This window comes from Ceratotherium simum, chromosome 4, assembly GCF_057802395.1.
Source record: "Ceratotherium simum simum isolate JZ-2026a chromosome 4, ASM5780239v1, whole genome shotgun sequence".
Taxonomy (NCBI): domain Eukaryota; kingdom Metazoa; phylum Chordata; class Mammalia; order Perissodactyla; family Rhinocerotidae; genus Ceratotherium; species Ceratotherium simum.
In genome coordinates, this window is record NC_141903.1 from 94,161,757 (window position 1) to 94,184,863 (window position 23,107).

General features: G+C 58.5%; 1 protein-coding gene across 1 annotated transcript in view; it reads right to left on the reverse strand.

Moving 5' to 3' along the window:
* Positions 1–23,107, reverse strand: part of OBSCN (obscurin, cytoskeletal calmodulin and titin-interacting RhoGEF) — a 143,032-nt gene that overhangs the window by 26,566 nt on the left and 93,359 nt on the right. The window contains exons 57-77 of the mRNA XM_087430249.1: positions 22,077–22,947; positions 21,017–21,295; positions 13,910–13,988; positions 13,552–13,673; positions 13,188–13,385; positions 12,536–12,568; positions 12,208–12,306; positions 11,825–12,043; positions 11,280–11,352; positions 10,929–10,996; positions 9,538–9,657; positions 9,272–9,411; positions 8,647–8,847; positions 8,445–8,527; positions 8,031–8,204; positions 7,152–7,308; positions 6,690–6,806; positions 6,436–6,600; positions 6,160–6,318; positions 5,841–6,018; positions 5,181–5,294 (exon numbers count right to left, since the gene is read on the reverse strand). Coding sequence (XP_087286375.1) covers positions 5,181–5,294; positions 5,841–6,018; positions 6,160–6,318; positions 6,436–6,600; positions 6,690–6,806; positions 7,152–7,308; positions 8,031–8,204; positions 8,445–8,527; positions 8,647–8,847; positions 9,272–9,411; positions 9,538–9,657; positions 10,929–10,996; positions 11,280–11,352; positions 11,825–12,043; positions 12,208–12,306; positions 12,536–12,568; positions 13,188–13,385; positions 13,552–13,673; positions 13,910–13,988; positions 21,017–21,295; positions 22,077–22,947 — 3,649 coding nt within the window. The remainder of the gene's footprint in view (positions 1–5,180; positions 5,295–5,840; positions 6,019–6,159; positions 6,319–6,435; positions 6,601–6,689; positions 6,807–7,151; positions 7,309–8,030; positions 8,205–8,444; positions 8,528–8,646; positions 8,848–9,271; positions 9,412–9,537; positions 9,658–10,928; positions 10,997–11,279; positions 11,353–11,824; positions 12,044–12,207; positions 12,307–12,535; positions 12,569–13,187; positions 13,386–13,551; positions 13,674–13,909; positions 13,989–21,016; positions 21,296–22,076; positions 22,948–23,107) is intronic.

Consider the following 23,107-nt stretch of genomic DNA (forward strand, 5'->3'; position numbering starts at 1 on the left):
CCGCTGTGGCCTCTGGAAGGTGGGCTTTTAGCTGGAGGCAGGGGCCAGGCTGGGGGACCCGACCCTGCAGAGGACACCCCATTCTGGTAGCCAGACCCTCAATCACCTGGCTCCCTGGGGACCTCCAAGGCGCTGACCCCCGCCTTGTGCTCAGACCACCCACCTCTTTAATCACCCTCGTCCGAGTGCCCCCCCCCCTACCTACATCTCCAGCCCTCAGGAGCCTCTTCCTGGGGGAAGGACGGAGATGTGCATTTTTTGCTACAAAGAACTCTTTCCCCCTAAATATGTAAAATTTCACAGAGGAATACTTCACAACAGAGCTGCGTGTTCTGAACAAGGTTGTTTCAATTATGACAGTTCTTAGGCAGCACTTGACTTCTGATTCACAGGGAACCTTAAGAAATGACTTTAAATTATACAAAAAACCCCAAATCGTCCAGCTGCCCACTTCTCTGTGCCTCTATATGGCGATTCCAGGACAGAGCTGTTCTCACTCCCCGTCTGCAGCTGCTCCCGGTCCATCCTCTCCCAAACCCACGCCCTCGGCGTGCACCTCGCCCACAGAACCGTTCTCGCCAGGCTACGGTGACATCCTCCATCCACCGCCAGTCCCCAGTCCTCAGCTCACCGTCAGAAATCAATTCCCGTGGACTTCTGGCATCCCCCACGGCCGGAGCCTCCGGGCAAAGGCAGCTGCAGCCAGGTCTGGGCTGCTTGTGTAAGGAGACACCCCAGGGCCGTCAGGGCAGCAGAGACAAAGCTCCCTCCTTCCTCCCCAGGAGACCCCTGCCTTCCAGGGCCACGAGTCACTCCTCTCGAGGGAAGGACGGGCAAACGCACCGGCAGCCCCATGGCAGCTCCGCATCTCCTAGACTTGGGGGCTCCTCTCTTGTGGTGCAGCCCACTGCAAGACACTGGTCCCCTGGCCCCCGACGTGGTGACCGGGGTGTGGGCAACCCAGGCAGGACACTGCTGCTGTTGCTGTGACAGAGTCTTGGTCTCCAACCTGAGGGCCTTGTGTCTTCTGTCCGTATCTGGCTGGCGGCTGGCTTGCTGGCTTGCAAGCAGGGAAACATCTCAGACTCTTCACAGTTTCTGATTTGCTATTTTGGTGATAAGGAAGGGACACTGTCGGAGACACAGCATTGTAGAAGGGAAAAAAGGCGGCCCATGGACCAACTAACAGGACCTGAGGGAGGTCCAGGGGGCTGGTGGTGGACAGGCTGATCCGACCACATGGTCAGCTGGGCAGTAAATAGCCACGTCCTTTGCTGCCCATGAATGGAGAGAAAACGGGCTGGTGGCCACAGTCTGAGCAGCGAGCCGTGGGTTCAGACGGACACCGGGACGGTGCCTTGGCTGACGCGCTCTCTCCTTGGAGGTGGGACGTGTCTCAGGTGGCCTCAGTTCCCACCAAATGCTAGAACCTGTGCTGGGTCCAAGGAAGATTCCATATCCCTCAGACAGGTCACAGAAACACACCTATGCTGGGTGCAAGTGGAGGGCTGTCACCAAGCCCAAGGGGCAGAGGCAGGAGCAGGGCTAGAACTCTGAGGCACAGGCACCAAACACACTGAAGAGTTCTTCCCGAGACAACATTAAAGGAGCCGAGTGTTTGCAGCAAGCCCTGCCCGGGACGTCTCCCTGACACAGACAAACCCCACGGGGAACCGTCGATGGCTGGCCCGTGGGCTCATGGCACCTGGACGGCATCTGTTAACACTGGTGACAGCTGGGGAAGAAAAAGGTGACCAAAGGGACGTCGGTGCCCCTGACAGGTAGCCTTGCCTCCTCGGGAACTTTGCTCAGCCCTCACAGGCAGACCCAGAGAGAGGCGGGCCATCACCATGGCTCTCGGCCAGCGACGCCCCTGCCATGCAGGCCCCATCCCGAAGGTCACCACCTCACAAGTTAAACCCAGTGCAGAGCCCTGGGGAGCAGTGTGATGAGGCTGTTATGTCAAGGGGTCCCCAAAGCTGGAACCGACGGTGTTGGCAGCGATGATCTTGCTGCCCCATTCAGGTCTCTGGGTGAGCCCCAAACACCGGATGTTACTGAGCCGTGGAAGTGTGTCCTGTTCCATCCCACCCCCGACCCCCTCTTCCTCCTCTTCCCTGACCTCCGACACTTTAAGAGGAAAATGATCAAGGGTGGGCTGCCGTCTCTGTGTGCCCAGAGGGCCCAGAGGCCCTGAGTGCCCGTCCAATATGCCAGGACCTCGGGCGGGGAAGAACTCAGGTTTACACTGCCCTGCCAGATACAGGCGCCCAGATTCCACTGACGGGATTTGCACAAGATTCCGAGTGAGTGGGGAAGGTGGCATCCCCTTGGGGCCAAGTGAGGGTGCGGTGGCTGTGGTTCCTTCCTCTGGACCCGACGTTTGCTGTGTTTGGGATTCCCTGCCCCACACGTGGTGGGGGGACGTTCCCAGTGGGGACGCCCTGCACATGGAGAGGTGGCCATGGAGCACATAACCAGCCCCAGCCCAGCAATCTGGCCCTTCCCGGGTTACCCAACAGAACTCAGGAAAAGAAAGGAAGTTCGGGGCCTCCTGGGTGACAGGAAGGCAGCTGGGGTAACCAGAGAGGCAGTGTCCCAATTCAACGGCCTTGGATGGCCACAGGGAGCTGGCAGCTGGTGGTGATCCTTGACAGCCCCATCTAGCCACTGCTCCTGTGGCACAGGGTGGCCGTGATGGTCCACTGTAGGCTAACAGCTCCTGCAGGAGTCTCAGGATTTCAGACGCCTGCTTTTCTGTCCTGTGGGCACTCCGACCACGACTGCTTTGCATTCCTGTTGCAGGGTCTCTAATGCACATCTCCAGGGCTCCTGCGCTGGCGGCTGCCCTGGGGGGATCAGGACCTGGCCCTCTGCCCCCGACTCTGGGAGCTTCCACGGTCTAGCTGATGTTTTGCTGGCTGGCAAGTCTGACTTCTGCCCACTGCGACTCTTCCTGGCCAGGGTCGTGTGTGCTCACTGCCCTTGAGCCATAGCAAACGGCCTGGCTTGTTTTCGATTTACACACTATAGACTGGCTTCCTTGGGGCTGTGAGCCATGGAAGTGAAGCAAGGCCACTGATGGGGGCTCCACACCCAGACTGCCAGGGTTCTCCGTGGCGCTGAGCCCCACAGAATGCCACGCTGAGAGAGACACTCTGAGTTGGGGGGCACATTGCATCGGGTGGACCCCCAGCCTGGCCGACCCTCACCTCCTGGTGCTCTGTGGTGTTTCCTACCAGGTCGCCATTTGGGGTCAGTGAACGGCCGGCTCCGCCACACTCTCTGGCCACGTGTGCCGCCTGCACCATCTGCAGTGCGACCACCTGTGTCAATGTGAGCTGACCGCCTGGCTGCTCCTCACTCCTTTGCTCACTGGATGCAGCCGTCCCCAGAGAGGGGTCAACCCCTCCAGGCTGCTCACTTCGTAACAGCCAGGATGAAAGGGACTGAGGATGGCCTAGGTGTGGCTGGGGAGCCAAGATCCCTCCCTGACGGTTCCTGGGCAAAGTGCGTCCTTCTGTCCCGTCAGACGCGGCCCAGTCGGCACACCCGTCTGAGGGCAGCTTGGCCAAAAGGAGAGGTGGTCCGAGCGACTCGTCCTCACTGCCAGATAACTTTTATGAACAGCTTTGTCTCTGGGAAGCCGCCCTCCCAGGAGGAAGGTCTGCGTGAGAGGAGGGATTGGGGGGAGCTGCACCCCACAGCTTCTGTGCAGGAGGCAGCTGGGAAGGGACCTCCAGGACCTCAGGACGTGGGGCAGTGGGCCCCGCTTCAGAAGGAAGACCTCAGGGATGGCTCGCCCAAGCCGCCACCAGGAAACAGCTGCTGTACCCACGGCTCCAGCCTGCGGCGCTGACCGAGGGACTCAGGATGGCCCCTCCTGCGTGTTCCAGCAAAACACCCCTGTGTCCTCTCCAACCTCACCCTTAGCCGTTCCTCGGCGGACAAATGCCCCTGGCTGGTGGTGGTCGAGTAGGGCACCAGAGACTGACTGCCTGGGATGGCTCCTCCAAAACCAGGGCTGGACTCGGTTATTCAGACTGAACTGGGGACTCAGGGGCTTATCTGCCAGCGGAAAGGCTGACCCGCGAGCCCAGACGACCCCCGACAAGAGCGTCCTGGTTCACCTGGAGGCCTCGGACCACTCCAGACAGTTACGCTACGTGGTGATTTAGGGTGGGGGCTCTGGGCCACGCGCGTCACCTTGACCTCTGGAGGGGCGGTGGTCAGCACGGTACGAGAATGACCCCCAACACAACCCCGGACGCGAGGGCTCAGTGAGTGGCCCTGGTTGGCCACACTCCAAGTGCGGCCACATATCAACGCAGGAGAAGCAGGCGCCACCCACACGCCCCCACAGAGGACGCCCAGACTCTGCCCGGGCCCGCCCCGAGTGCCTCTTCCCTTCCTGTGCTATCAACGGAACCCTGAGCAGGACGGCTCTGCTGAGTTCTGGGAGTCCTTCCAGCGAATCAGTGAACCCGAAGGTGGTCTTGGGGCACCCCACCTTGGTGTCAGAGTGAAGGTGGTCTTGGGACCCCCCACCTTGCAGCTAGTATGATAAGTGAGGGTGGCTGTGGGGACCCCCAAACTCTGCAGCTCCATCACCTGCAAAGGCAAATATGAGACCCCCCGCCGTGGCCCCTACCTCCCCAACCTCCCCTCTGGCTGCCTCGCTGCCCAGTTCCCAATGGTCCACCTGGGAGGGGCCTGGCTGCCATCACTCTCTGCTCCGCACTATGCCTTACTTCCCTGGCCGCCTTGTCACTTCCCCACTTCACATCACGCGTTTGTCTGCCTGCTTGTCGTCTGTCTCCTCCCCTAGAAGGTCAGCCCCCTCGGACAGGGTTTGCCAGCCTGTTCGCTGCTGTTTCCCCCGCACTTGCAGCGGGACCTGGCATTCAGTGCAAACTGGTCAAGTGACAGCTAAGAAGCAAGACTCGGCGGCGGGCAGGCTCACTGCGTCAGAAACACGGATGCACACCCTTCGCCTGCCCCTTCTCGTCCACTGTGCACCCCCGCCAGGCTGTCTGTGATTTGGGGGCAGGCAACCAGAACAGGAGGCCTGTCCCTCATGCCCAGCCCCAACCAGGCCCCACCCTGGGTCCTGGGCCCCTGCCCAGCCTGGGCGGCTCTTGCCTGCTGCAGGGTCCGCATCCCTGGGCACCAGGGCCTACCTTTGTACCAGCTGACGATGGGCTTGGGTGTGCCCGTCACACGGCAGGCCAGCTTGACCGTCTCACCCAGCTCAGCCGTGCAGTCAGCCAGCTCCTCTTCGAAATCTGGGGGACCTGGGGACACGCACACACACACCAGGCCTTGAGCGCTCCGTGGGGGACTCACCAGTGCTCTCAGGTGCATCCCTGGTAGGGCCAGAAGCCCCACGACCCAGGGTGTGGTTGCTCGACCACCATCCCTTGCGATCTTTTGCCCAGGATCCCACACTGGGGCCTGGATAAGAATCAGGGTGAGGGAGGCAGGCTGGGTGGATATTGAGGCACAGTGGGGACTGTGGAGAAGGAGGGCATGTTGAAAGGGGAGCCTCTCTCTGTTCCAGGTGAGGAAGCAGAACCAGTGCTGCTGGGCCCTTCACATCCCCTCACCCCGGCTGGGTGCTGCCCTGTGCTGGGGCTCCCTAGTCTCCCCGAGGTTCCCCACACTCGGGTCAGGGCCGGCCCGACACCCCAGCTCAGGGCTCCCGAGAAGCTGAGCTGACAGAGCGGAGAGGGAGCCGTTTGCCCCAGGATGGAGCCCCTTCCTGGTGCCACCCGGGCAGGCGGCAAGGCTGAAAGGTTCGAGTCCCCCGTCAGGCCTCGCCGCCAGGGCCCGGCACTCACGCCAGACGGGAAGGGCCAGGCGCTGCTGGATGCCGCAAATCTCCTTCACCCAGGAGTTCTTGGCGATGACCGTCCGCGCCTGCAGCAGGTACTTGCGCACCGAGTCCTCCCGCTCGTGCCAGATCTCGAAGGCGCGGTCATCCCCCTCCACCTGGTCATTCAGGTCGATGCTGCTCAGCTGTGGGGGCAGGACGCAGACACACGCTGAGGCTCAGTCACCATGGACGGGGTCCTGGCCGCAGGATCAGCCGCCAGCCTCCACCCGCCCTGCAGGGCCCCCTGCCCCCTCCCCGCCAGGCTGGGCCGGTGCCCTGCAAACCTTCATCATGTTCCGGAAGACGTAGCTGAAGGTGTCGGTGCGCGAGTCACGCCTGGGCTTGCAGACCACCAGGTGGTGGCGGAACAGGAAGACGTGCCGGTGGTGGCCCTTCCAGGGCATCCGTGCACCCGGCGCCCCCTCCCATACGATGAAGTGGCCCTGGGGGAGCGGTCAGCCTGCGGTCAGCTGGGCCCAGCCTGCGGTGCAGCCCCTGACACGGCCCCCACCACCCCGTCGCCCTGCCCAGGCCCTCCGCCGCGCCCCCGGCCCCTGGACCTGGCGGATGGGCTCGCCCAGGGCCTCCAGGGTGCCTGGGTAGTTCTCCATGAGCGACACGTGCAGCTGGTTCTCGGCACGCTGGGGCAGGGCCGACACCACCGCATAGGCCTGCTCCAGCAGTGCACAGTTCTGCCCGTTCCGCGCCTTGTTGCGGATCAGCTCCTGCAGAGACGGTGGGTCAGAGCGTGTCTGGGGGTGGCTGGGCGGGGGGGGGGTGTGTGGCCCCGCAGTGCCCTGCTGGCCCCACCTACCTTGAGCAGGGCCTGGTACTGCTGGAGCCGCTGCACCGGCTGCTCCAGGAAGTGCTGCAGGGGAGGCGGGGGTGGCTGCGAGGGGTCTGCGGCCGACAGCTCCTCCTCGGCGTATTTCTGTGGGGATCGCAGGGTGGCGTTCGGGGCCAGAACACGCAGCCCCGGACAGCCCGTGTCATCAGAGCCCCAGAGCTGGTGTTTGGGGCCCCGGGGGTGCACACGCACACGCAGTCCCCCACACCCCGGAGGGCCTCACCCCACCCCGGGCGATGGCCTGCCTCACTGACAGGTGAGCAGAGCTTCGGGGACTCTGCCTGCTTTTCTCGCTAAGCTAAGGCCCGGGGGGCCCGGGCAGGCTGAGGGGACCTAGGCAGGGTAAAGGAAGAGGAGCTCAGAGCCAGGGCCAGCACTGATGCGGGGGCAGGGGTAGGGCTGACGGGCCCCCATCAGGGCAGGGGGCACCTTGTAGAACTCCTGCACGGCCGTGCTGACCACCACCGCCTCGGCCTGCACCCGGCCCACCAAGAACTCCAGATACTTCTCAAAGGCCGCCTGGTTCTTGATGAAGCACATGGCCACGTCATCGTCCGTGTCGCAGCTCTGCAGCTCCCGCAGGAAGCTGCCACAAAGGGGCCAGTGGTCAGGTGAGGGCTGACCCCAGGACCCCCACTCACAACCCCAGACCCAGCCCTGAGCCCTAGTGTTGGGAAGAAACAGCCTCCTGCCCAGTGCCGGGTTCCCGAGAGAGAGCGTGCTGGGCTGTGGGGGGTCACACGTGTGCAGTATGTGAGGGCGTGCCTGCATGTGCATGCCTGCTGTGTGCAGGAATAGGCATGCACACGTGTGCTGGATGCACGTGTAAGCATGTGTGCACGTGTACACTTGTGCACACAAGCATGCAGGCATGCGTGTCGGACTGTGCTGTGTACTCATGTCACCACGTGTGAGAGCACGTGCACGTGTGCTGGTGTGCACAGGTGGACGTGTGCGCAACTTCCTGGGGCGTGCCCATGAACGTGGGTTGCAGCAGGCACCCGCATGGGTAAGCCAAGCGCATGTGTCCTTGTACAGGGCATGGGGGCCAACAGGTAAATCAGGTGCACAAATGCTCTCCCTCCCAGGCTCCTGCCCATCCCCGCACCTCCCAGCCCCACGGGGGCACGTGTCCACGTGTGCGTGTCCAGGTGCACGTGTCTGCATGCATGTGAATGTGCACGCGTGGGTACGTGCGTCCTGTGTGTCCACACGCACATGAGTTCATGCCTGTGTCCGAGGGCACCCGTGTGTCCCCGTGTGCGACCGTGCGTGTGCGCACACCTGAGGCCCGCCCTGCCTTCCCACCTGCTGTGGAAGTGGCTAATGTCCTGCACGTTTCGGAAGATGACCGCCTTCTGGCTGGCCACGGCGGGGGGTGCGTGGGGGCAGCGGTCCAGGTGCCGCATGTGGTGGCTCTGCAGGAACTGCAGCCTGCCCACAAAGGCCTCCTCCGAGCTCAGCAGCTCCTGGATGACGGAGCTGGAAGGCAAAGTGGGGAAAGACCCTGAGGCTCAGCTGCTGGAACCGGGAGGGCCACCTCTGCAGCGTGTGCAGCCCGCCGCCCACTTTCAGAAAGGCCACACCCCCAACAAGCCCCCCGCCACACGGAGTGGCCAGACAGGTGTCGCTGGTGCGGGGCCGGCTGGGAGGCTCTCGCAGAATTAGCACCTCAGAGGCCCTGCAGGACCCCAACCACCTCAAGGCCCGGCGACCCCTCACCTCAGCCTCGTCTTGTACTCGTCCTCAGACACAGCCTCCCCAGGGAACTCAGGGCCCTCGGCAGGCCCCCACTCGGGTGACAGCTGGTGAGAAACGCGAGGGGTCGCAGGCAGCCTGAGCTCTGACCCTGACCTGTGAGGTCAGGCTCCCGCCCTCATGGGGGGACAGCTATCCCCGGACCCACCACCCGCTGTCCAGGTACCTTGAGCCGCCTGTCCAGGTAGGCGGGGGACACCCAGCCTTGCCGCGAGGGGCTAGACTTGGTGGGCTTGGTGCGCACAAGCCAGCGCAGCGGGTGGGCTGAGTCCAGCACCTCCACGTACTGGCCCTCCCGCAGCGAGATGGCGTCCTGCTCAGCACCCAGGGGCACATAGTCAGCCGTGACCACGTAGATGTCAAAGATCTGTGGGGGGGTGCTGAGTCGGACCCGGAGAGGGGACAGCAGGGCCTCCCAAGGCCCGACAGCCCCCCACAGACCCCAGAGGGAGGGGGCCCTGGAGAGGGGCCAGCTGGGCTTCCCAAGGCCCCAGACGGCCCCCCAGAGACCCCACAGGAAGGGGTACCGGAGAGGGGCCCACAGGCCTCCCGAGGCCCCAGACAGCAGGATCTCCAACATTAAGTGGCGAGGAAGGAGCCATTATGAGAGCCCATGAAGTCCTAGAACAGGTCCCACCCGTCTCTGCTGATGGAAATCCTGTCACCGGTGCTGGGTGGGGCCCCCTCAAAGGGCAACGGGGAACCTCTGGAGGTGATGGGGTATCCTGGGTCGTGGTGATGATGTTGGCCACTCAGGTGCGTGTCCCCCAGCCCCCCACCCGCGCCCGCACCTCGCCCCGGGAGTCCCCATCCTCCGACTCTGAGGATGACTCCTGGACGCTGGAGGAGGGACGCGAACGGCCGTGCCGCGGGGACGCAGACGGCGTCTTGGACTCCTCGTCGCTGTCACCTCCCGGCACCTGCAGCTTGCCTGGGGGGCACAGGGCTTGTGACACCTGGGAAGGGCCGGCCCCCCAAGCCCTCTCCCTGTGGGTCTCCAGGGTGTGGGCAGGGAGAAGACCGGCCCCCCAGCCTTGCTCCCGGTCGGCACCCTCACCTTGCGTGATCTTGGCCGATACCATCTCCGTGATCTGTGAGGTGAGCTTCTGCAGGAACTCCTCCGTGCCCAACTCAGCTAGGGACAGGTGGCCCCGGGCCTCTGCCACCAGGGGCTCTCCTGGGGGCCAGACTCTAGCTCAGCTGGCCGTGCGCCTCACAGAAGTGCCCGAGCACCCCTCCAAGCCCGTCCTGGGCTCATGGGTCATGGGAGACAAGGACGCACAGACCCTGGGCCAGCGCCATGGGAAGCGGGCAGGGCTGACCAGGACTAGGGGCCGAGCCAGCTCAAGGGCATCTGAGCCGAGGTGTGATGGACAGAGGAGCCGTGAACACAGGGAAGCAGCGTCCGGGGAGTGGGACAGCAGCAGTCAGGGATGCTGCGTGGTCATGAGACAGTGGGCGGCCAGGGGGACAGCGGGTGGCCGGTGTGGCTGCAGGGCAGTGGGCAAGGGCACTGAGAGCCACACTGGGTAGAGGTCAGACTGGCCGTCAGGCTGGGGGAAGAGCTTGGAGCCTGGGGGCCAAGCGGGTTTGTGCCGCATCCATTCGCAGTGGCCACATGGCCACTGGTCTGGGAAGGGGCTCAGGAGCGGGCAGGAGGCAGGGGCAGCTCAGCCAGGGGGTGGGAGACGGGGGCAGGTTCTGGACACTGAAGGCAGGGGCTGGGGGACCTAAGATTTGATGGTTTAGAGTCTGCGTGACAGAAGTCGGACCTTTTGTGCGGACTCAGGGTTAAGGGTGAATGAGGTGCCTGTGGGGGGCGGTGCAGGGAACAGCAGGGGGCAGGATAGGTCAACCAAGAAGTGACCCCGAAGGTGGGTGACAGGCATGCAGGGTGCATAGGCCTCTCCTGTCTACTTCTGTGCAGACTCAGGATTTTCCGTAAAAATGTTAAAAATACACCTAGGTTCTGGGAGACCCTCGCATGGGTGGCCAGAAAGCGCCAGACACGTGGGACCACACTTGGAGGATGGGAGGGGGCGCTGGGGACAGAGCAGCCTGGCCGGCGGCACAGCCGGCACCCGCCTCCATGCACCACCCCCACCCCAGACCAGCCCTGACTTGGCAGTGTCCACACCCAGGCGGGGCGTCCACACATCCTGCTGGATGTGAGCACTGAGCCAAGGCTGGCCCGGACCCTGGGGCCTCTCGGGGTCCCAGATCCACAAGGCTCAGAAACGGCCCCGAGACCAACCACGGCTCAGAATCAGGGTTACCAGAGGGCACAGAGCCCTAGCTCAGAGCTGGATGAGCAGGCGTTTCTGGAGCCACGGTGTCTGAAAGGAGCCTTGTGCGTCTGGGGCCTGACAGCAGGCCGCCTCCTCCACACCCCACCCCGGCATGGGGGCCTCAGCTACTTCAGCCCTGTGAATACCACCCAGCTGGTACCTTTCCTCTGCCCGGCAAGGTCAGCGAAGCCTGCAGGTTCCGACATCTGTGCAAAGACGGCTTGGGCCCTAAAGCGGGGAGGGGGTGTCCTGAGGGGTCTGGGGCAGACCCACCTCCCCACACCCTTGGCGGGGAGCTACTGCAAGAAAGAGGGTCTGGGGACGGGGCCAGGATGCTGCAGTCAGGGCACCAAAAAGCCTTCCTTTTGCGATGGAGGCACAGACAGGGACGGGGGCTGGCGCAAGGGTAGAGCTGGGCTGCGGCCAGGACAGGGTTCCCTCCCCAGCAGCAGCTCTGACCCCCACTCCCAGGCCCCTGCTCCTGGCCCCACCATGGCCGGCCGGCTCTCACCCCTGCAGGAAGGTGGACATGAGGGCCTCCTTCACCCCGGCCTGCTCCTCCGCCGCCCCGGCCTCCTTGGACACTGTCAGGAGAGCAAGGTGAGCCACCAGGATGACCCCCGGCCTCTGCCGAGCTGATTCGGGTGCAAACCCCCACCTAGGATGTCTGGGCCGCCCCAGGGGCCTTGACGCTGCACATCCAGACCCCCAAGGAGGGGCTGTGCCTGGCGTCACAACTCGGGCCACAGTCACCCGGCCAGGGGTGGGGACAGGAACGAGGTCTGTGCTTGACTCATCAGCCCTCAGAGGGCCTGCACATGCCGGGAAGAAACCACTCAGGGCAGCAGGGGGCTTCTGGGAGGGTCTTGGCCGGCTGAGCGGAGCCCACAGGGCAGGGGGTGGGAGCTGGACCCTGGGGCTCTGCGCTCGGGGTCTCCCCGCTCTGGGAGGGCAGAGGAGAGAGGGGTCTGGGCAGGGGTCTGAGAGAGGGGCAGTGTGTCCCTAGGAGGCCCCAGACCCCTTACCCCTCCCCACCGGTCACCCACGCCCACTCACGGCCAGAGATGTGCAGGCTGGCGGAGCAGAGGGCCTGGCCGGCGGCGTTGCTGGCAATGCAGGTGTAGGTGCCCTGGTGCTGTCGGCCCACATCCAGCAGGACCAGGCTGTGCTGCTGCGCGGAGCTGGCCACCGTGTAGCCTGGCGTGTCACGGCCAATCCACAGCACGCCCTGCTCCGCCTCCTCCCGCAGCCAGTGCACGGCCGGGGCAGGGTGTCCTGCAAGCAGGAGTGGACAGTGCAGCCATCCCCCAAACCAGGAGGAGGGCTCTGGGAAAGGGGGTCGCCTCTGAGCCTCCCAGGGTGTCCTCAGTGGGGATGGGGGGGATCTGCCTGGGGCCTCCCGGGGGCGCCCGGTGGGGACGGGGGCAGGAGTGCTTTACCTTCCACCTTCACAGAGAAAGTGATGTTGGCGCCCTTTTTCACCTTCTTGGGTGTGAACTTCTCCAGGAAGCGGGGTGGCACCAGCTGTTGTTGCACATCTGGGGAGACATGGGGCAGCTGGTGGGGAGCACGAACAAGGTCCCAGCTCCGTGAGGGGGTGGGCTCCGGGGCCTCGAGGGACACCTGGTGCTGTCCCACTGCCAAGGCCCAGCCTCCACCTGCCCAGTCTCCTCTACCTGTGGGGTCACCCCCTCACACACCCTTGTGGAGCCCTAGGTGCCCCCCGCCACCCTCCTCCCCACCTCTGCCTGTCAAGAGTCAGCTCACCTAACGCCGGCTTCTCCTCTGGTTCGTTGGGGCCTGAAGGAGGCACAGAAGTGAGACCTGTGGCATGAGGGCGCCTCCCTCCCTAGGCTGGTGGCCCTGCTGGGTGGGGAGGGGGTCCCCAGGGCAGCCCCGCCCACTCCCACACACAACACCTTTCCTGAACCTGGCCGTGCGGCAGTGGAATTCACACTCAGGTGTGGAAAGCCAAGAGGGCACAGGGACCGGACCCTGTGCAGCCTCAGGAATCTGGGGAGTCACCCTGGAGCCAACACTTGGAGGTCACACTGGAGGGCAAGGGGAGCTCTGGGCAGCGCTGGCCCCTCATCCAGGGCAGCCTGGCCACAGACCCTGCAGGGGAGTCACCCTGCAGTGCTCAGAACTTTGGAGCATAAGGAAGCTCAGATCTCTATTCCTAATGGTCTACTGTGGGCCACACGCTCGCCTGGGTCTACATCAGTGGCCAGCCTGCTTGCCGGTCAGCGTGCACGGGCCCCATGCCCCCCAAGGACACATGCTTCCTGGGGCCAGCTTCTGGCCACCTATGATGCTTCTGCACATGGGTGATGACCACTGGGCGCGGCCCCAGGCAGCACGTAGGTGGACATCAGCCCGGGTGTGGATGCCGGCCTCTGCCCAGTGCCCCAGTACCCACCTTGGACCAGCAGCTGCGCAGAAGAGTAGGCAGCGCCCACGGTGTTGCTGATGTAGGCTGAGTACTGGCCAGCGTCCTCGCTGGTGACTGAGACGATCTCCAGGGTGTGCAGGGTCTTCCTGTCGGCCATGCGGATGTGCTCAGATGTGGTCAGGGGCTGCCCGTCCTTGAACCAGTACAGGCGGGGCGCCGGGTAGCCTGGGGCCATAGGGGGAGTGGTCAGCACAGAGCCACCACCCAGTGGGCACCCTGCCCTCCACATGGCCCAGAGAGGGGGTTCCTCAGAGACCCCTGGGCCACCAGTGACTGCCCAACTTCTGCTGGTAGGAGGCAGCTCCTGGCTCTCTGGCCCTCTCTCCCTCACCTTTGACCTTGAGTTGGAACTTGGCCAGGCGTGTGCCAGGGGCCACCTGGAGGTCTTTCAGCTCCTCCACCACCTGGGGCAGCTGCCCTTCCTCTGAGGATTCTGTGCCCTCTTGCTCCCGGCTGGCAGGGAGAACAGAGAAGGGGCAGTAGTGAAGTGGACCAGTGAGGGAGCAGGAGGGGACCGGGGTCAGGCACAGATAGCTTTGGAGGTCCTGCTGGCTGGACAGAGACTGCTGTGGCCCAGTTGAAGGCTCCAGGATTCGGCCTCAGTCATTCCAAGCCAGCATCACCACTCCCCACCTGGGGCCAGGGGCCGCCAGCTCGCAGGGTACTGCCCACCTCTGCCTGGCCCCCACCTGGACAGGTAGCCTTGGGCGCTGAAGTAGGACGACGTCTCGGTAGCATCGGCAGCCGTCTCGTAGTCGGTGCTGGTCACTGGGGATGAGAGGGGGAGCTGGAGCGAGACCTGTACCCCACCTGCCCCGGCCTGGGCCCCGCCCCAGAGGCCACCTGGTTCTCACTACACAGCCGTCCCTGGGAGCCACTCAACTCCTGAGCCAGAAGTCACAGGGGACACGGCTACCCTGTGTCCCCTCCCTGCCCCCACACTGTCCCCGTCAAGTTTCCAGGCCTGTAACTAACTGCAAAACCCAACAGATCGTAGACAGGAGATGACTCTGGGCTTCCTAAGTGGCAGGCAGGGCCAGGGGCAGCCTCTCCCAGTTCCACTCTAGTGGAGAGCAAGAATGGCCTCCGAACCCCGCCGGGGCTTCCATTTCCAGCCACAATGGAAAAACAGGGACTGGGTTTGCCCTCTGTTATGGGCTGAATGTCTGTGTCCCCCAAAATTCATATGCTGAATCCTCATCCTCAATATGACGGTATTGGGAGGTGGGGCCTTTGGGAGGTGCTTAGGTCACCAGGGTGGAGCCCCCGTGATGGGATCAGTGCCCTTATAAGAGGGACCCCAGAGAGCGCCTTTGCCACCTCCACCACAGAGGACACAGAGAAGACAGCTGTCTGCAACTCGGAAGAGAGCCCTCCCAGAACCCAGCCCTGCTGGCTCCCAGACTCAGGTTTCCAGCCTCCAGACTGTGAGGAAGCAACTTCTGTAGTTTGTAAGCCTCCCAGTCTGTGGTACTATGTTACAGCAGCTGCAACTAAGACGCCTTCCCCCCTGAAACTGCCAAAACAAACAAAATACATGAAACAATGCTTGTGACATTGTGATTTATCATAAGAAAAATTTATTTGGGGGGCCGGCCCCATGGCTTAGCGTTAAGTGCATGCGCTCCGCTACTGGCGGCCTGGGTTCGGATCCTGGGCGCGCAACAACGCACTGCTTGTCCCGCCATGCTGTGGCGGCGTCCCACGTACAGCAACTAGAGGGATGTGCAACTATGACATACAACTATCTACTGGGGCTTTGGGGAGAAAAAGGGAAAAAAAAAAAAAAGGAGGAGGATTGGCAATAGATGTTAGCTCAGGGCTGGTCTTCCTCAGCAAAAAGAGGAGGATTGGCATGGATGTTAGCTCAGGGCTGATCTTCCTCACAAAAAGAAAACAAAAGAAAGAAAGAAATATTTATTTGGTCGCGACCCGACCCGTTCCTGGCACAGAGGTCCTGAAACCCTTGGAATTTCCTAAGTGATGAGAGCTGAAAAAGTTCCTTTTGTTATGTTAATGAGATGACTTTTGGACCACACCTAAGGATAAGGGCTGGTCACCAGGGGAACTGACCCTGTGATTAGAGGGCTGGAACGTTAAGTCCCACCCCCTGACCCCTGGGGAGGGGAGAGGGCTGGAGGGTCAATCAATCACCAGTGGCCAGTGATTTCATCAGTCATGCCTGTGTAATGAGGTCTTCAGAAAACTCAAAACGACGGGTTCTGAGAGCTTCTGGGCTGATGGACGCGTGGAGGTGCTGGGAGGGGTGGCTGCCCTGGAGAGGGTGTGGAAACTCTGAGCCCTTTCCCCAGACCTGCCCTCTGCCTCTCTTCATCTGGCTGTTCCTGAGTTATATCCTTTCATGGTAAACCAGGGATCCAGTAAGTGAAATGTTTCCTGAGTTCTGTGAGCCGTTCCAGTGAACTAATCCAACGCTAGGAGGGGCTCCTGATCTAGAGCCAGTCGGTCAGAAGCACAGGGGACACCTGGACTTGTGATTGGCGTCTGAAGTGGGGTGGTCTTGTGGGACTGCGCCCTGTACCTGTGAGATCTGACGCCACCTCCAGGCAGACAGTGTCAGAATGGAGTTGAATTGTAGGACCCCCAGCGGGAGGCGCACAATTGCTTGGTGTGGGTAAAGAACCCTCACATCGGAATTGGGTGCAGAATCATCGAAATGGTTTTCAGGTCACTTGGCATTAAGTGAGTGAAGGAGTGATCCATTAGAGAGAGGAAACAGAAGTGAGCCCTGTGATTGCCCCAGCTGCCTGCCTTGAGTTTCCAGGCCCAGGAGGGGAAACTGAGGCAGACTCTGAGTTGAGGAGACAGAGCTACCATCCTGGGAGACGAAGGCAGCTGGAGGCCACAGGACAGAAAACCAGAGAAGAGAAAGCTGCACAGAGAAAGCCCCTCGAGGACTCGGTAGAGCACCGCTCCGCACGGCGCGGGAGGAAAGAACCATGAGACAGGACCAGAGGAAACAGATGGAGGGACACAAGGCTGCAGAGGGTGCCGGCGGGGGGCTCAGGAAGCTCTCGCCCAGGACACGGCAGGAGCAGCCTGGACCCACACTGTGTGCACGACACCACACAACCACACAGCCAGACCCAAAGGGTCAACTGCTTCCCAGGAACTCACTGTGCCCAGAACAAAGCCCCATAGGACCTGCAGAAACACAAAATACCCGGCTCCCAACAGGGTCAGACTCAGTGTCAGACGTTGAGGGAGAGAGGGCGAGACACACCAGGAGGCAGGAGAGCAGCACCGGCTCGTGGAGAGAGTCACTCAGCCGGACCAAGCCAGGACCGGCAGGCATCAGGACGGCAGAGACAGACACGAAAACAGGCAGAACCGTGCTGATGTGCTCAAGAAGTTAAGCAGGGACGTAGACTATATTAAAAAGACTTAAGTGGAACTTCTACAGATACAAAAATACGAGGGGCAGGACAAAGAGCAGATTACACGTCACAGAGGAAAAGAGTCGTGGACGTGCCCAGGATGAAATGCACAGAGAAAAACGAATCTTTAAAAGCAAAAAGAGTACCCGTGAGCCGTAAAACAACCTCGAGAGGCTTGACGTATGTGTAACTGAGGTCCCCAAATCAGGCGAAAGGAAAAACATTCGAAGAAATAACCGCCAACAAAAATTCCAATGAAAATCATAAACCCCAAGTTCCAAGAAGCTCAATTAACAGCAAGCACAAGGGAACACGAAGAAAAGTGCACCGAAGAATATCATAATCAAATCACTCAAAACCAGCGATAAACAGGAAATCTTAAAAAATATTCAAACCATTTTAGCAGAAATTGACAAGGTGATCCTAAAACTCACATAAAATGCAAGAGACCCGGAATGTTCAAAACGATCTTGAAAAAGAACAAAGTTGGAGGACTCACACTTCTAGGTTTCAAAACTCACCACAAAGCTACAGTAATCACAACAGTACGGCCCCAGCATCAAGACAGACGTTTACATCAATGGGACAGAATCGAGAGCGCAGAAATAAACCCATACATTTAATGGAGGTTAGTTTTTGACAAGAGTTCCAAGACATTTTTATGAAGGAAAAAAGTCTTCAACAAATGGTGCTGGGACAATTGGATATCCACGTCAAAAGAATGAATTTGGGCCCTTACCTCACACCATATACAAAAATTAACTCAAAATGGACCAAAGACCTAAGTATAAGAGCTCAAACTATAAAACCCTTAGAAGAAAACATAAGTGTAAATCTTTATAACCTTGGATTAGGCAGGGGAGTCTTAGACATGACAACTAAAGAACTAGCAACCAAAGAAAAAGTGGATGAACTGGACTTCCTCAAAATTAAGAACCTTCATGCATCATAGGATCTGTCAAGAAAGGGAAAAGACAGCCGACAGAATGGGAGAAAACACTAAAAAATCATCTATCTGATAATAGATCATCTATCTGATATGTGCTGCACCCAGCACATAGAAAGAATTCTTACAACTCAAAATCAAAAGATGACTCAATTTAACAATGCACAAAGGATGTGAACACATATTTCTTCAAAAAAGACATACAAAAAGCCAATAAGCACATGTAAGGATGCTCACCATCATTAGTCGTTAGGGAAATGCAAATCAAAACCACAATGAGACACCACTTCACACCCACTAGGATGGCTATTATCAAAAAGACTAACAAGTTTTGGTGAAGACATGGAAAAATTGGAACACTTGTACGTTGCTGGTGAGAAGGTAAAATGGTGTGGCCACTTTGGAAAACAGTTGGTCAGTTCCTGTAAAAGCTAAACATAGGGTTACCATACGATCCAGTAATTCCACTCCTAAGTACAGACCCAAGAGAAGCGAAAACAGACGTCCAGGCAGAAACTTGTACATGAGTGTTCACAGCAGTATTGTTCCTAACAGCCCAAACAATAAATGCATACAGACCATCCAATGAGTGGATAAACAGTCCATACGCAATGGGATATTCCCCAGCCATAAAAGGCAACGAAGTACCGACAAAAGCTACAACATGGACAGATCTTGGAAACACGCTCGGTGACAGAAGTCAGGCACAAAAGGCCACACACCATATGATTCCATTTATATGAAATGTTCAGAACAGGCAAACCCACAGAGATAGAAAGTAGATTAGTGGTTTCCAGTGGAATGGGGAGTGACAGACAGTGGTATGGGGTTTTGTTCTGGGATGACGGAAGTGTTCTGAAATTAGATGGCAGTAATGGTTGCACAACCTCGTGAATATACCAAAAACCACGACATTGCACATTTTAAAATGGTGAATTTTACGGGGTGCAAACATCTAAAAATTTTAAAATCCCAATAGAAAACACAAATTATGTACAGAGAAGCAAAGATAAGAATGACATCACATTTCTCAGCGGAAACAACGCAAGCTACTAGACGGTGCAGCCACACCGTTCCACTATGGAGAGAAAAACTGTCCTAGCAAAAACATCTTGCAAAAACAAGAGCAAAATAAACACATTTTTTTCCAGACATACAAAAGCATACATAGAAAAGAAAGAATTCCAGCATGCCCATACTACAAAAAAATGTTAAAAGATGTCCTTCAAGCAGAAAGCAAGTGACACCAGATAGAAATCTAGACGTACACGGCAAAATGAGAGCATGGAAACAGAACCTCCTGCGTAAACAGATAAGACAGGTTCTTACTTAAGGTGATCGACTGCTTGTTATTGTTGTGGGGTTTTTTGTCATAACGTGTTTAACCAATCCCTTGCTATTTAGACATCTAGATTAGGTTTTTATTTGCTAATATAAGTAACTGCAATTCAAGAGACGTACACATATTTTTGTATACCTAGTTTTTTTTTTTAGAAATAAGACTGTCTCAAATACTGTTTTGATTAAATTCTTCATTGAAAACTTGTACCATTAACACAAATTCGTTTACCAGCAGGCTGTGAATTCTCACTTACTGCAAGCCCTGAGAATAATACCCATTATCTTTTAAGAAATCTTTGGCAGTTTGAGTAACAAAATTATGTTTTTGGTTTGCATTTCTTCACACATCGGTTCAACTTTCTTTTTCATACATTGGCCTTTTTTTTTGTTCTTTTGTGACCTTTTTTTCCACTGCTTTTTAAAAAAAAATCCTCAAGTTTACATGTTACAAATAATCTTCACCAGGTTGTTTCCTCTTTATTCTCGGGATGTTCTTGTTGTGTGTTTTTCCTTTTTATTTTGAGAGAATTGTAGATTCTCAGGCTGTTCTAAGAAATAATGCAGAGACCCTACATACCCTTCACCCAGCTTACAGCAACGCTCACTCCTCTCCTAACTATGAAAACTGACACTGACATCTCCCTCGACCTTGTTCAGATTTCACAAGTTTCACACAAACTCCACTGAGTGTGTGTGTTTAATTTTGTGCAACAAAATGCAGTCTTATCACAGCTGCTGCATATGTCAATAACTCCTTCCCTTTCCTTACCGAGTCATATTCCACAGAATATCCGTCCACAGTTGAACTGTTCACCCACTGAAGGACAGCTGGGTCGTTACCAGTTTTTGGCTATTAGGAATAAAGCTGCTATGAGCATTTGGGAACAAGTTGTATTACGAATTTGAGTTTTCATTTTTCTGGGATAAACACCCCAAAAAGCAATTTTGGGGTAGTATGGTAACTACATGGTTAGTTTTGTAAAAAAAAAACCGCCACACTGTTTTCCAGAGCGGCCGCACCATTCTACATCCCCACCAGCAGTGCACGGGGGACCCCGTTTCATCTGCATTTGGGGCCGTCACCATTTCTTACTTCAGCCATCCTGATCAGTGCACAATGACATCTCGCTGGGGCTTTGACCTGCATCTCCCTGATGGCTGACGATGCCTGAGCATCTTCCGTGTGCTCCTCTGCACCTGTGCGTCCTCCCACGGACGTGTGGATGTGTCTTGTGCTCCTATCCTAACTGGATTTTCAACAATTTTTTACTGTTTAATGTTGAGCATTCTTTATATATTTTGGATAAAAGTCCTTTATTGGATCTGTGGTTTGCAGATAGTTCCTCCTTCTTAACACCAGATCTTTCTCAGAGCAGGAGTTTTTAACTTGGAGGCGGTCCAGTTTACCACTTTTTCCTTTTACGGGCGTTGCTTTAGCGTCAAGTCTGAGAAGTCTTCTCCTAGCTCTAATTTCCTGAAGATTTCCTCCTATTGTTTCTCTAGAAGTTTTATAGTTTTATATTTTACATTTAAGTATGTAATCCATTTTGAGTTAATTTTCGTATAAGGTCGAGGTTCATTTTTTTGCCTATGAATGTCCAAACTACTCCACACCATCTGATGAAATTCTATTCCTCCAATTAATTGCTTCTGCACTTTTGTCAAAAACCAGTGGACATATTTGTAGGGGTCCTGGCCACCATCCTCCATCCTGAAGCTGTCTAGGGGCCCATCAGGAGTCTCTGCATTAGAACAAAGGTCACCCCCTTCCCCTTGTCACTCAGGAAATTTAAAGGAATTAGGAGCTGCGTGCCAGGAACCAGGGACAAAGACCAAATAAGTATTTCTTGTTATCCCACAGTGCCATTAACCACCCACTGTGCCCTGGGGCACCTCCCCAGCCTGGACGCCTCTCAAGGAGATAAGGCCCCCACCACACCCCAGGGGGCTCCCAAAGAACTCTCCATCTGCCACAGGACATCGAGGCCCCAAATCCTGTCTGGCCGAGACCAACGCTCTCTGGACTATCCTCCAACCCAGCATTGCCCCTCCTGGCCAGAGCCCCCACGCCGCCCACCCAGGGGCCATCAAACCCGGACAGCGGCACTCACGGTCCACACGAAGTTCTGCCTTGGTGGAAGACACACCCACGCTGTTCTCGGCCAGGCAGCGGTAGACGCCCATGTCTGCCGGCACCACGGCCGTGATGATGAGCTGGTGGCCGCCCTGCTGGTCCTCACTGATCATGTAGTGGTCGTCCTCCTCCAGCACCCTCCCGTCCTTGAACCAACGCACACTGGGCACCGGCTGGCCCGTCACCACACAGTCGAAGCTTACGGGGTACCCGTCCTGCACCTCCTGATTCTGTAGCTCAGTCAGGAACACAGGGGCTGGGAGGGACGGGCAGGGAGTGCAGGGAGTTACCCCAGGCTGCCCCTGGATGGCCCCAGCTGCCTCGTTCCACATGCACGATCTGCACAGCACCCCTTCAGGCGGGAGTGCCCACAGACCCAGGGGCTAAGCAGAGTTCTGTTCCCACCAGCTATTCCTGACTCCCCAGGAGAATCCTCTCCCTGCCGGCCCGGTTCCTGAGCTACCACGAGGCCAGAGGGACAGCAGATGAGAAACGGGAAGGAGGGGGCGGTAAGGGGGAGACCAAGGCCATGTGGGATGGGAGTCAGGGCCTGGAGGTGCAAGAGTGGCTCAAAACTGGAGAAGGGAGGTTTCAAGACATGGTGCTGTGGGTTATTAGTGACACCGTCTTTGCTGTTTCTAGGGAGATACGAGTAAACGGTAAAACGGCTTTTAAATTAATTTTAGTTGCTAGAGCAGGAGACGGCACGAGGACTACACTACAAGGAACTCCACCTTCTAAACAGGTTGTATCTCGAACCCTCACGGGGGAAGAAAGACCTCTAGAAAGTCAGCATTCACACACCTGTTTAACAAGTGAGGCTCAGAGAAGCCCCTAGCAGTAAGCAGAGCTGGGATGTAGGTTGAGCTCTGTCTAACCCCAGAGTCAGGGCTCCTCCCAGCCCAGTGGGCTGCATCTGCGAAGGGCCCGAAGCTGGAGCTCAGCCAGCTCCCCAAGAGCTCAGCTGACCCTGGTCACCACAGCCAGCTTTGCCTCTCCTCTCTCCCCACCCCAACTCAGGCGGCTGGCAGACTCACCGGCCTCCACGGTCAGCAAGCTGGGCACTGGCTCCAGAGGAGCTGCAAAGGCAGGGGCAACCTTCCCGATGCGCATCTCCACCCCCTGAGGGCCTTGCTCTGAGAGGCTGATGTCCACCCCGATGCCCATCGTGCCGAACATCTCCCGGAAGCGGGCGGCCGCCCGCTGGGCCTCAGCAACCTCCTCGAAGCGGATGCAAACAAAGTGCTCATCTTCACGGTAGCTCTGCCAGTCTCCAGGCTCCTCCGGCTCCGCGGTGCCCTCGTCTGCGCTGAGGAAGATCTCCTCGTCTGAAACCTCCTCTGAGCCCTTGGTGCAGAAGAGGCGGTGCAGCCGCCGGGCGGCCCGGCGGAAGGCATCGTCCAGTTCGCCCCCGGAGGAACTCTCAGCCTCACTCTCCGTCCCGCTGACCACCACACAAGCGCTGTGGGCCACGTGGCCAAACTTGCTGCTCACCTGACAGGTGTAGCGGCCGGCATCTGCATGGCCCAGGCCGGTGACCAGCAGAGAGCAGGTGCCATCCCCAAGCTGGTCGATGTGGTGGTGCCGGCCGTCGGTCAGCTCCACGCCGTCCTTCAGCCAGCGGGCATGCACGTCTGCCTTGCTGGTCACCACACACTCCAGACGCAGGACATCTCCCACCTGCACCTCAGTGTCCCCAAACGTGCGGCAGAACACAGGTCCCTCCTGCTGCTTCATCTCCTTCCGGACCTTGTAGCCCTTGAAGGCAGCCTGGATTTTCACGGCTGCCTTGTCCATGGATGGGCCACCCAGGTCCTCCGTGCTCAGGTCTCCTGGCGGTGGGCGCACTGCGGCTGGCTGCTCCTGCTGCTCCTGTGGCTTCCCAGACGGGGCTGCTGGGACCCCAACCTGTGTGTACAGGGGAGGTAGGAAAATCAAAGCCCAGGACGGGGAAGGACGGAGCAGGGGCACACAGGGCAGGGCTGGCAGCAGGGCTGGGTCTGCCACTCCAGCTCCACATCTCCCTCCCGCACGCCACTCTGCCTCCTGCCTGCTGGCAACCACACCA